The sequence below is a fragment of the Camelus dromedarius genome, chromosome 9, assembly GCF_036321535.1.
Source record: "Camelus dromedarius isolate mCamDro1 chromosome 9, mCamDro1.pat, whole genome shotgun sequence".
In the NCBI taxonomy this organism is placed as follows: domain Eukaryota; kingdom Metazoa; phylum Chordata; class Mammalia; order Artiodactyla; family Camelidae; genus Camelus; species Camelus dromedarius.
In genome coordinates this window covers 2,934,611-2,948,902 of record NC_087444.1, presented here as the reverse complement: position 1 = coordinate 2,948,902, position 14,292 = coordinate 2,934,611, and the positions used below count along the sequence as shown (strand labels likewise).

The 14,292-nt window shown below is 32.8% G+C and overlaps 1 protein-coding gene across 10 annotated transcripts in view; it reads right to left on the bottom strand.

The window, feature by feature from the left end:
• Positions 1-14,292, bottom strand: part of CCDC18 (coiled-coil domain containing 18) — a 112,419-nt gene that overhangs the window by 70,687 nt on the left and 27,440 nt on the right. For all 10 annotated transcript variants that reach the window (XR_010382169.1, XR_010382167.1, XR_010382168.1 and 7 more), the window contains 3 exons: positions 12,217-12,437; positions 10,961-11,071; positions 10,360-10,491 (listed from right to left, as the gene is read on the bottom strand). Coding sequence is in view for 7 of the 10 variants with exons in the window: in XM_064488726.1 (XP_064344796.1) it covers positions 10,360-10,491; positions 10,961-11,071; positions 12,217-12,437 (464 nt within the window). In the remaining 3 variants the exon portion in view is untranslated. The remainder of the gene's footprint in view (positions 1-10,359; positions 10,492-10,960; positions 11,072-12,216; positions 12,438-14,292) is intronic.

The window sequence follows — 14,292 nt, the reverse complement described above, 5'->3', positions numbered from 1 at the left end:
ACAGAGTTTTTGTATGTTATTGAAATTATGGTGGCACAAATTCAAATTAGAGTGCTATAACTTTAGGATGTTAAATATAATTCCAGTGGTAGTCACAAAGAAAACAGCTATAAAATAGACACAAAAAGAAATCAAAAGGGAATTTTAAAATTTTACTACCAAATATCAACTAAATTCAAAAGATAGTAATGTAGGAAATGAGAAATAAAAAAGCTATAAGGCACATAGAAAACAAAGAGCAAAATGACAAGAATAAGTCCCTCCTTATCAGTAATTACTTGAAGTGCAAATGGATTAAACTCTCCAAAAGACACAGACTGGCAGAATGGAGAGAAAACCACACATCCAACTACATGTTGTTATAAGAGACTAATTTTAGATCCAAAGATACAAATAGATTAAAAATGAAAGGACAGGAAAAGATGTTCCATGAAAATAGTAACCAAAAGAGAGCACAGGTAGCAATAGTAATATTAGACAAATGAGACTTTAAATTTTAAAAGATATGAAGCAAAGACAGATAATATACATTAAATTAATAAAAAGTTATTATAATACAGCAATAAGATATAACAATTATAAACATTTATACACCAAAGACAGGCTTTCAAAACATATGAAGCAAAAATGGACAGAACTGAAGTGAGAAATAGACAGTTCTACAATAATAGTTGGAAGACTTCAATATCCCATGCTCAATAACAGGTAGAACAACTGGAGAGAATATAAGTAAGGGAACAGAGGACTCAACACAATAAACCAATCATATTTAATAGACATATGCAGCACCCTCTACCCCCAAACAACAGAGAACACATTCTTTTCAAGTGCACAGGAGATATTTTCCAGGATAGACAATACGTCAAGGCCACAAATTTAAGTCTCAGTAAACTTTATAAGATAGCTATCATACAAAGTATATTCTCCAACCACAGTAGGATGAAGTTAGAAACCAGTAACAAAAGGAAAATTGGAAAATTAATGAAACTGTGGTATTTATTAAGCAGTACATTTTCAAAAAACCAATAAGTCAAAGAAGAATTCACAAGGGAAATTAGGAAGTACTTAGAAATGAATGAAAACAAACAAAAAACTTACCAAAATTTATGGGACACAGCAAAAGCAATGCCCAGGGGGTAATTTATAGCTATAAATGCTTACATTAAAAAAAAAGAAAGAAAGACCTCTAGTTAATAACCTAACCTTAAAACATAGGAAACTAGAAAAAAGAAAGTAAATTCAAAGCTAGGAAAAGGAAAGAATAATAAAGATTGCAGGAAAGATCAACAAACAGAGAACAAAAAACCAATGAAGAGTATCAATTAAGTGAAAAATTGGTTCTTAAAAAAAACATACAAAATTGACAAATCTTTAGCTAGGTGAACTAAAAAAGAAAATTCAGTATTACCCAAATCAGAAATGAAAGTAGGGATATTACTGCCAACTCTACAGAAATAAAAAAAAAAAAATCATACGGAAGTACAGTGAATAATTGTATACCAACAAATTGGAAAATCTAGGTGAAATGGGCAAATTCCTAGGAACACAAAACCTACAAAGACTACATCATGAAGAAATAGATAATCTGAACAGACCTATATTTAGTAAGGAGATTGAATCAGTAATCAAAAATCTCTCAAAAAAGAAAGGTTCTGAACCTGATGGCTTTGTTTGGGAATTCTACCAAACATATAAAAAACAGCTAATACCAATCCTTCTCAAACTTTTTCAAAAAATTAAGGAGAAAACGTTCCCTAACACTGTTAAGGCGAGCATTAACCTGATACCAAACCCAGACAAAGACATTACAAGAAAAGGAAACTACAGAAAAATATCGCTTATGAACACTGAGGCAAAAATTCTCCACAAAATACTAACAATCCAAGTTCAGGAGCATGCTAAAGGGATTAAACACCATGACCAAGTGAAATTTATTCCTGGAATGCAATGAAAAATAGTCAGTGTCATATGCAGTATTAACAGAATGAAGGAAAAAAAAAAACCACACGAGCATCTCAATTGATGCAGAAAAAAACATATTTGACAAAATTCAACACCCTTTCTTGATAAAAGCACTCAACCAACTAGAAATAGAAGGAAACTATCTTAAAATAATAAAAGCCTTATATGAAAAACCTACATTTAACATACTCAATGGTCAAAGGTTGAAGGTTTTTCCTGTAAGATCAGGGACAAGAAAGGAATGCTCCTCTCACCACTTCTATTCAACATAGTACTGGAAGTTCTTCTAGTTAGAGCAATTAGGCAAGAAAAAGAAATGAAAGGCATCCAAATTGGAAAAGAAGAAGTAAAATTATCTGTTTGCAGATCAAATGATCTTATACATAGAAAACCCTAAGATTCCACACAATAAAACTATTAGAACTAATGAATGAATTCAGAAAAGTAGAGGACACAATTCAACAAAAATCAGTTGCACTCCTATACATGAACAATGAACACTCTGAAAAGAAAATTATGAAAACAATTTCACTTACAATAGCATCAAAAAGAATACTTAGGAATTAACCAAGAAGGTGAATGACTTATACAATGAAAATTATGAAATACTGCTAAAAGAAATTAAAGACATAAATAAATAGAAACATATTCCATGTTCATGGATTAGAAGACTTAATATTGTTAAAATGCCAATATTACCAGATGCAACACAATCCCTAGCAAAATCCCAATGGCATTTTTTTTGTAGAAACAGATAAACCCATCCTAAAATTCATATGGAATCTCAAGTGACCCTGAACAGCCAAGACAATCTTGAAAATGAACAAAACTGGAGGACCCCTACTTTCTGACTTCAAATCTATTACAAAGCTACAGTAATCAAAACTGTGGTTTTGGCATAAAACAGACATACAGACCAATGGAATAGAGAGCCCAGAAATAAATCCTTGCATATATGGTCAAGTGATTTTTGACAAGGGTGCCAAAACCGTTCAGTAGGGGAAAGATAGGCCTTTCAACAAATGATGCTGAGAAAACTGGATATCCACATGCAAAAGAATGAAGTTGGACCCTTGCCTAGCATTATACAAAAATTAACTCAAAATGTATCAAGGACCTAAATGTAAGACATAAAACAATAAAACTCCCAAAAGGAAACATAAGACAAAAGCTTCATGACATTGGGTGTGGTAATAATTTCTTAGATATGACACCAAAGGCACAGGCAACAAAAGAAAAAACAGACAAACTGGACTTCATGAAAATTCGAGTATTCTGTGCATCCAAAGGCACTCTCAATAGAGTAAAGTGGAAACTCACAGAATGGGAGAAAATATTTGCACATCATATACCTGATAAAGGATCAATATCCAGAATATACAGAGAAGTCCTAAAACTCAACAACACAGAAATAACCTTATTTTAAAACGAGTAAAGGAATTGAACAGACATTTCTCCACAGAAGATATATGAATGGCCAACAAGCACATGAAAAGATTCTCAACATCACTGATCATTAGGGAAACGCAAATCAAAACTACAATGAGATACCACCTCACACTCATTAGGATGACTCCTATCTAAAAAACAGAAAACAAGTGTTTACAAAGATATGGAGAAATTGGAACACTTGTGCTCTGTTGGTAGGACTGGAAAATGGTGTAGCTGCTGTGGAAAACAGCATGGTGGTTCCTCAAAAAATAAAAAATAGAATTACCATGTTATCAGTAATTCTACTTATGGATGTATACATAAAATAATGTAAAACAGGATCTCAAAGAGATATTTGTACACCCTCATGATCATACCAGCATTATTCAAGATAGCTAAAATGTGGAAACAAACCAAGTGCTCACCAACAGATGAATGGATAAGCAAACTTTAGTATATATCTACAATGGAATGTTACTCAGCCTTATAAATGGAGGAAATTTTGCAAAATGCTACAACATGGGTGAACCTTGAGAACGTTATGTTAAGTTAAACAAACTACAACGAAGTTACTGAAAACTAATTATAATTCTAAAAAACCAGAAAACTCAAATAGCAACCATTCTATAAAATGAAGCTATTAAAAATTACATTTACTTTATGTACATGTGTGTTTGTGTAAATGAGTACTACACACATGTTGAGTTTGCAAAGATGCAGAGAAACTGCTCTGAAAGATATAAACTAAGAGTGTAACAATGATTCTGGGGTGGGAGACTTTTAAAAACTTGGTTTATATTCATTTTTTTGTGTACGATTCTGAGGTTTTTTTTTCTAACACATGCATAGATTCATAAAACTCACACCACCATCAGGATACAGAATGGTTCCTCCACCCTCAAGATTTCTCATGTTAATCCTTTATAGTCAAACTTTTCACCCTGCCCAATACCTGGCAACCAATAAACTTATGTTCATCCTATAGCTTTTTTTTTAAATGAAGTATAGTCATTTCACAATGTTGTGTCAATTTCTGGTACACAGCATAATAGTTCAGTCATATATACACATACATATATTCGTTTTCATATTTTTTCAATTACAGATTACTACAAGATTCTGAATATACCTACCTGTGCTATACAGTATAAATTGGTTATCTCATCCTGTAGCTTTTGACTTCACTGAAAATGTCAAAGAAATAGAATTGTACATAATATTTTACAATCAGTTTCTTCCTGTTAACATAACGCCTTGGAGAGCCACCCATGTTTTCGCTTGAATCAATAGATTATTCCTTGTTATTACTGAGTAGTATTCCATTGTACTGAGACACCATAGTTTGTTTATCCATTTACCCACTGAAAGACACTGGGTTGTTTCCAGCTTTTGGCAACTATGAATAATGCTACTATAAACATACGTAGTAGGTTTTACTGTAAATATAAATTTTCATTTCAAATATCTAGGGGTGTGGGGCCACATGTTAAGTGCATGTTTAACTTAAGAAAATGTCAAATTGTTTTAGCAATTTTCCACTTTGCACTCCTACCAGCAATATATGAGAAACCCAGCTGTTCTGCATCCAGCAGCATTTGTTACTGTCGAGTCCATCCTTCCTTCCTCTCTTCCTGCCTTTCTCAGTGTTCCAATAGGAATGCAGTGGTATTTCACTTTGTGTTTAATTTGCATTTCCCTAATGATGAATCATGTTCAACATGTTTTCATATGTCTATTTGCCATCTGTATATCTTTTCTGATGAAGCATCTATATTGGGTTGTTTTCTTATTGATGAATTTTGAGAATTCTTTATATTTAATGGGTAAAACTTCTTTGTTGGATATGTGATTTACAAATACTTTCAGTCTATAGCTTGTCTCTTTATTCTTTTAATAATGTCTTTCACATAAGAAACATTCTTAATTTTGATGAATTCCAATTTATCAATTTTTCCCTTACAGTGTTTTGGTTTTACATCTAAGAACTCTTTTCCTAACCTAAGTTCATGAAGATTTTCTCCTGTATTTTCTCCTATGAATTTTAGAGTTTTTTAAAATTTTATACTTGAATCTACAATTCACTTTGAATTTGTTTTTATATAAGATACATATTGCAGTTCCATATTCTTGCATACAATGTCCAATTGTCCCAGCACTATGTATTGAAACACTATTCTCTCTCCAATCTAAATTGGTTCTGTACCTTTGTTAAAAATCAGCTGACCGTATTTACCAGGTCTGTTTTTAGAATCTGTATTTTATTCGTTTCATCTATGTGTCTATTATTTTGCTACTACCTCACTGTATTGATTACTGTAGTCTTAAAATATGGTACCATAAATTCACTAACGCTAACTTTGTTCTTTTTCAAACTTGTTTTGGTTATTCTAGTCTCTTTGCCTTTCCATTACAAAATTTAAAATCAGCTATCTATGTAAACAAACAATTTTACTGGGATCTTTATTGGAAATGCATTAAATTGAGAAATCTACTTAAAGTGAACTTCCTAAATATATTGAGACTTTGAACCCACAGAAATATTTCTTTCCATTTATTTAAGGCCTTTGATTCCTCTCAACCTTTTACAGTTCTCACCACAGATAGTCCACATGTTTTGTTGTACTTAAACCTGTGTACTTTAACTCCCTGGAGTTATTGTCAGTAGTACTGGTTTTTAAATTTTAGCTTCCAATTGTTCACTGCTAGTACAACTGACCCTTGAACAACGTGAGGGTTAATGGCATAAACCCCCTGCACAGTCGAAAATCTGAATAACTTTGCAGTCTGCAGTCCCCATCAGCAGTTTCGCATCCATTGATTCAGCCAACCGCAGATTGTGTAGTATTGTACAGATGGAAAAAAATGCGAGGATAAGTGGACCCAAACAGTTCAAACCAGTGTTGTTCAAGGGTCAACTATACACAGAATACAACTGATATGGATGTTAACTTTGCATCCTGTGACCTTGCTCACTCATTAGTTTTAAGGTATTTTTGTAAATTCTTCGGGATTTTCTACATAGACAATCGTGTTGTCTGAAAACAGGGATAGTTTTGTTTCCTTCTGATAGACATGCCTTTTCTTTCTTTTGGGCTTTTCTGCATGATGTTAAATAGGAGTGATGAGAGCAGATATTCTTGCTGTTTCCAATCTTACAGGAAAGTATTAAGTGTTTTACTATTAAGCTATCATCTATAGAACCTACTGTCCTATAGGTGTAGGATATAGCACAGGGAACTATACTCAATTTCTTGTAATAACATATAATGAAAAAGAATCTGGAAAGAAAAATATATATGTTTGTGTATGTGTAACTGAATCACTTTGCTGTACATCTGAAACCACATTATAAATCAACTACACTTCAATAAAAAATTTTTTAAAAGATCATCTATAGGATTTTGGGGGAGGATACCCTTTATCAGGTTAATGAAGTACTCTTCTATTTCTAACTGGCTGAGAGTTTTTATCATAGGAGAATGCTGAATTTTGTCAAATGCTTTTTTTGCATCTATTGATACAATCTTACAGGTTTTTTTGTATGCTAATATGGTAGATTATAGTGACTTTTTTCTGAATGTGGAACCAGCCTTCTATTCACAGGATAAACCTCTCCCCTCTCCTTATTAGCCTTTACTATCTCTGAGGTCTCTAGTGATATACCCCTACTCACTCCTGATACAGGTAATTTGTGTTTTCTCTCTCTTTTTTTTTTTTAACTTGGTCAGACTGGCTAGAAGTTTATACATAATATTGATCTTTTCAAAGAACCAGCTTTGGATTTCACTGATTTCTCTAACATTCTCTTCTTGAATTCCAGCTGGAATTTCAACTATGCTTTTTATTATTTCCATCTTTCTGGTTTTTTTTTTGCTCTTCTTTTCCTAGTTTCTTAATGTGGAAGTTCAGATTATTGATTTTTCTCTATTTTCTTCTAATATATGCATTTAATGCTACAAAGCTCTAAGAACTCTAGCTACATTCTACAAGCTCAGATGTTTTGTGTTTTCATTTTCATTCAAAGTATTTTCAATTTCCCCTGAGACTTACTCATTGGTCGATGGTTCTAGTTTAATTCCACTATGGTCAGAGAACATACTACAGCTGACCCTTGAACATGGGTCTGAACTGTGCAGGTCCACTTATAGGCAGATCTTTTTCAATAAATATATACAGTGCTAAATGATCCGCGGTTAGTTAACTGCAGACATGCAGGGCTGACCAAGGGACCTGAGCATCGGCAGATCTTCCAACAGTGGGTCCTGGAACTAATCGTCCATGGATACCAAGAGACAACTGTATATATGGCTTCAATTCTTTTAAATTTGGTAAGACTGATTTTATGATCTAGGGTATGGTGTATCTTGGTGAATATTTCAGGTGTCCTGGAGAAGAATGAGCATTCTGATGTTGGGTGGAATATTCTATAAATGTGTCAGGCTAAGCTGGTTGACAGTGTTGTTCAGGGAAGCTCTTTGCTGATTTTTTAATCTATTTATTCTATCAATTGCAGAAGAGTAATGTTGATATCTTCAGTTGTAATTTTGGACCAATTTCTTTCTCCTTTCAGACTTTTTCACTTTTGCTTCACATATTCTGAAATTATTCTGTTAGGTAAATACGCACTTAGGGCTGTTACATCTTCTTGGTGAATAGAGCCTTTTATTACAACATAATTTTCCTCTTCATCCCTGGTGATTTTTATTTGTTCTAAAGTCTACTTTGTCTGATATTTAAATAGCCACTCTTGCTTTCTTTTGATTATTGTTTGTCTGCCTGGTACATTTTTTTCCATACTTTTACATTTAACCTGTCTAAATCTTCATATTTAATATGGACTTCCTGAAGAGAGTATATACCTGAGTCTTGTTTTGTCAGTCTCACAATTGCAATGTTTTATTTGGTGTGTTTAGAACACTTACATCTAAATTAATATTTGATATGCCTGCATTTAAGTACACATCCCTTTGTTACTGGTTTTCTCTGTCTCCTGTATTTTTCATTCCTGTTTCCCCTTTCCAGCCTTCATTCAAATATATGAATATTTTCAGAATTCTGTTTTAATTTATCTACTGGCTTTTTACTGAATCTGTACAGTTTTTTTAGTGGTTGCTCTAGGGATTCTAGTGTATCTACTGTAGTCCCCCCATCTGCAGTTTCACTTTCCAGTTTCAGTTACTCACAGTCAACTGTGGTCTGAAAATATTACATAAAAAATTCCGTAAAGAAATAATTTATAAGTTTTAAATTGCACGCCATTCCGAGTAACATGACGAGACCATGGGGATAACTCTTTCCTGGCCAGGATGTGACTCATCTCTTTGCCCATCATATCCACACTGCCCGTTAGTCACTTAGGAGCCATCTCAGTTATCAGACTGACTGTCGTGGTATGGTAATGCGTGTATGCAAGTAACCCTTATTTTACTAAATAACGACCCCGAAGTATAAGAGTAGTGATGCTGGCAATTTGGATATTCTCTTACTGCCTAATTTATAAATTAAACTTCATTATAAATATGAAAATATAGTAAAAAACATAGTATATGCAGAGCTTGGTACTATCCAGGGTTTTAGGCATCCACTTGAGGTCTTGGAACATATAACCTGTGGATAAGGGAAAACCAGTGTTTTTAACTTCCCATAGTTTACTCAGAATTAAGATTTTTCCTCTTGAAGTGAAATGGAGACACTTCACAAGATTATAGGTCCCTGTACCATTCCTAGTTTATACTGTAGTTGTCCAATGTATTACACCAACATACACTGAAGATCTCACTAGACAACGCAAATTTTTCTTTCAGCTGTCACAGATGTTATAAAAATCTCAAGAGAAGAAATACAGCTCATGGTATTTAATCAAATATTTACTGTTGTTGTTGCTCTCCCTTCATCCCTGAAGCTTGACTTTCCCCTCTGGTATGATTTCTCTTTTGCCTGAAGAACTTTATCCTTCATTTTAGAACAAGACTGCTGGTGACAAGCTCTCTAAATTGTCCTTCATCTAAGAATATCTTTATATATCCTAAAGAATATTATTGCTGGACATAAAATTCTAGGCTGACAATTTTTCTCTCTCAGGACTAAAAACAAAAAAAATCTTCAGTCTTCTAACCTTCATAGTTTTTTATTTTTTGATGAGAAGTCTGCAGTAATCTTAATCTTTGCTGCTCTAGGCAATGTGTTATTTATCTCTGACTGCTTTCAAGATTTTCAGCAACTATTTTGATTTGTCCAAAAGTGGTTTTCTCTGATTTTATCATCTTTGAGCTTGTCGAATTTATAAATTTATTTCCTTCACAAATTTGCCAAGTTCTCAGTCATTATTCCTTCAAATAGTTTTTGCACCAGTTTCATTATCCCCTTCTTTGGTACTCTGATGACATAAATGTTAGACCTTCTGATACTGTCCAGCCGGTCCCTGAGAATCTGTTCATTTTTTCCCAGATCTTTTTTTCTGTTTACACTGAATACTTTCTATTGCACCATATTTCAAGCTCATATTTTTGTGTGCGTGTGTGAGCTATATTCTGCTATTAAATCCATCCAAATTATCTATTTTTTATTTATTCTTGTGTTTTTGGTCTCACAATTTCTACTTTACTTTTGTTTTTATTTTTACTCTTAGCTTTTAGCCCAAGATTAAGAGGGCTTCTACTCTCAACTGATCTTCAAGCAAATGGTATCTCTAGTGGAAAAGAATCTACAGAATCACTCTTAGTTTGATAATGTCAAAAAATAATGATCAGGACCGAAATGGCAGGAGTACCATATGAGAAAGCATTGTAAAATGATCCAGACGTAATGGGATTCTAATTATAGTACTTGCCAGTAACTTTTCTAAGTTTTTCTTTCCTCATCTATTAAAATAAAGCAAGCTGGGCTAATAGTGCTAGAAGTTCTTTCCAGCATTCACATCCTGAATATACATTACATCTACTTGTAAAAACATAATTAGTATCTTACTTTTTCAATCTGCTTTTCCATCTCTTTATGCTGGTCAAGATGAATTTTCTTTGCCTTTTCAAAAGCTAAACAAATTTTCTCATGTTCTGTATTGATATTGGTTTCTAGACTTCTAATCTTTTCATTTTTTTCCTAGAAATACAAAAGCACTTTAAAAGAACAGAATTAAAATAGTTTTACATAAAAGTATATTAACAAAGCATAAACTTTATCATACCCTGCTCTTTAAAGAATAATAGTAGTTAACATGTCAAATTTCAAAAATATTTAAATATTTATAAAAAGACAAAGTGGTTATTTCAAAAGTTGTATCAAAATGATACGAGTAAGATATTTAAAAATACTGTGAAGCAGATCAAAAAACTACTATCATCTCCTTCAATTCTACTAAAATAAAAATAAGAAACTTCAGATAATAAATTGCCATACTAACTTAAAAAATATAGGAATAAAAACTGAATAATCAAGAGTTTGAATTTATATTTTCCTATTTAGTATATTTTAGAATAATGATACTAAAACAAACATGCTGTTACAAGCATGTTTAAGTTCCTTAAAGCCACAGTGAATTTGTAGCAAAAAAAAAGAGAGTAATTTTTACCATAAGTTCCTGTTCTAGTTCTGCATTTTTTGCAGCAATAGAGGAATAAGCAACAATTTTTTCTTCCAGCTGTTTCTCTAGAGTTAAAAGCTGAGAACATTTCTTTGTCATCTGAAAACACATTGAAATGAATAAAAAATTATTTTTAAAAAATAAGTGACAGACAATTCAGAAGAAAAAATAGTTAAGGGAAGACCAGAAATATGACATAGCTTATTCCATCTGCGTAATACATACCTAACTTAATTCAGACCCTTGTGTTCAAACAGAATTGCACCCCAACTCATTTCTTAAAAGTAGCTGTTAAAGATTGAAATCAGTATAATGAAATGTTAACCATAATAATTTCTGGTCACAGAATTACCAATGTTTTATTATCTTCTTTGTCCCTTTCTGTATTTTCAACAAGACTGTGTTAATTTTTTAATTAAAAAACAGTTATTAACCTCAGTGCTTGGCAATTTTCTAAGTAAGCTGATGGCTATAGTTACAGACTGCCTAAATCTCCTTTTCCATTACTTACATAAGTTCCTATCCCACAGGTCTTTTCCCAGTCTTGGCTACAGGATTTAAGATGAGAAATCAAACATATAAAAAGTGCCCCTATAGACAGCTGCAGCCTCTGGTTTGAAGGCTGAGTACAGCATATACACATGTGGTCCTGGTTGGTCCACAACTACCAAAGAAGGCATCCTTGTTCTCTCTTCAGTGGAAATGAAGATCAGGTAGTCACAAAGCATACATTATCCTCTTTTCAGGAGGTAATCCATAATATATCTGCATCAGATTCACATGTAGTTGTTTAAAAATGCACACTTTAGCATTATTCCATATCTACTGAATCAGAATCACTAGACTAGGACCCAAAACCTGCATGTTTAACAGGCTGTCCAGCTGTTTCTACAGTTGGCTAAAATTTCAAATCCTCTATTATTACTCCTTTTTTCCAGTAATCCAACTTTTTTACTTGTAAATATGTATTAGCCATATTAACTTACTCTTGGAAGAAGTAATAGATTGCAGTATAGTTTAAGTTCCACCAAATTTAGCCACTAGAGTATTTTCCTACTTTTAACATGTTAAAAACCCAAAATTTCCAAGTACAATTTTTAAAAAAGTCATAACTTATGTTGGCACCATTAATTTTTTTTAATGTATAAATCTGGACCTTAACATACAATTTTTACAAAACCCCGCAATAATACTATTTTTCTGTCTCAAAATTTAGTACGTATCAACAGCTAATTCAAGCTTACTTCACTTTCAAGTTTGCTAGAGTTTGAAGCCTTCTCTAGCAGCTCCTCTTGAATCAGCTGAAACTGACTAGTTCTGTGGGCCATGTTAACCTTCAAATCAGAATTTTCAGCTTCTATTTGCATCAACTTATCACGTAATTCTTCTATTCCAGAAGCAAGTCTTTGCCTTTCTCTTTCATATTGCTTGTTCACAGTATGTTGATTTTTATCTTTTATACTTTCTGTTAATAAACATAAAAGGAAAATTGTTCTGTATAAAAGTTAAAAAATAAAAACTTATTTCAGTGTTGAAAGATTTAATCATAAAAAGTTCAGTTTCTGATCTAAAGAATACTAAAAGGGATGGAGAATGAAACATACAATAAGAAAAATATTAAAAAGGACACAGTAAGCAAAGTACTTTCTATTATCAAATACATAACAAAACAGGAATAAGTTCCTCTGAATCATTCCCTTTTCTAGACTATTCCTTCGTACAAGAACTATTCCTTTGTACTACAAAGAGCCCTTCTCCACCTTTAAAAATCCCATTGTCTGGATACAAATCATTGTTTTAAAAAAAACAAACCCAAACACCCAAACATTGTCCTATTTTTTTTAAACTGAAATACATCATTAATTTATTTGGATAACCTGAGATCATTAATATTTCAATATATTATACACAGATGTAGGTTCAATAGCCAAAAACAGTGAAGGCTTAACCCAAACTAGCTGATGACAATTCAGTGATGCTTTTTCAAACTACTGAGGGTTATCAGAGGTAGCTGCATGAATGCAGGTTTTCTCCACTATAAATGTACCTACCTATGCCCACCCAAAGGTAAAAAAGCTTTCGGGAATGCTTTAAAGTAGACACATAATGTAGATGGTTGTATGAGCACACACACAGAGGTGGAAACGTGCAGAGATGTACTACGCCTTTAAGGGCTGCATCAGTACTATTTTCCGTCAGTTCTCCATATCCCCTGATATTTCACTTTCTAAGCAAACTATCATTGGCTCTGTTCCTCTCTGATATTAGAGAATCTGTGACATACACTCTCAGCACCTCCAATAACTCGAATTCCCTCTGCTGATCCCATCGTTCTCTTCCCTCTAATCATTTAGATTATCTGGATATCTAACTTTCTCTGCTGCCAATTCTGCTACCAGCAGCCCATTGTGTCTTTTTATAATTTATTTAGTTGTGAGTTTTTACAATTTAATTTTCCTTTGGAGGCACTGGGGATTGAACCCAGGACCTTGTGCATGCCACGCATGGGCTCAAGCACTGAGCTATAACCACCCCCACCCCTTCCACTGTATTTGAAGACAAAGCATGATAGGTTAAAAATGCATATGTTAACTATTAGGGCGACCACTAAAAAAATGAAGATGTACAATTTACTGCTCTATAGAGGACACTGAAAAACGGAATACTAAAATATAACTGATCTAAAAGAAGGCAAGAAAAATGAACAAATGCTAACAGAATAAATAGCAAACAAATGCCAAGATGGTAGATTTAAACCCAAAAAGATCAATAGATACACTAAATGTAAATAATCTAAACATTCCAATTAAAGAGCAAAAAATGTCTGACTGGTTATAAAAGCAAGAACTAATTATATGCTATCAGAAACTCACTTACATATAAAGATACACATTAAAGGTTGGAAAAAAGTCTTATTAGGTAAACACTAATCAAAAATAGCAGGAGTGATGAACTATCAGATCTACGACAGTTAAAAGAAAAAATAACATTGTCAATGTATGTTGGTGTAATACACTGGACAATTACAATATAAAATAGGAATGGTAAAGGGAACTTTAACCTTGTAAAGTTCCTACATTTCACCTCAAGTGGAAAAATATGCATTCTAATTACAAACTATCAGAAAGAGAAATTTAGAAAACAATCCCATTTACAATTGAGTCAAGAAAAATTCCTTAGAAATAAATATAACCAAGGCAGTATACTGAAAACTATAAAACACTCATGAAAGATACTGAAGACACAAATAAATGGTACCCACTAATTCAGTTCAACCCCTATCAAAATTCCAAAGGCATTTCTCACAGAAATTGAACAAA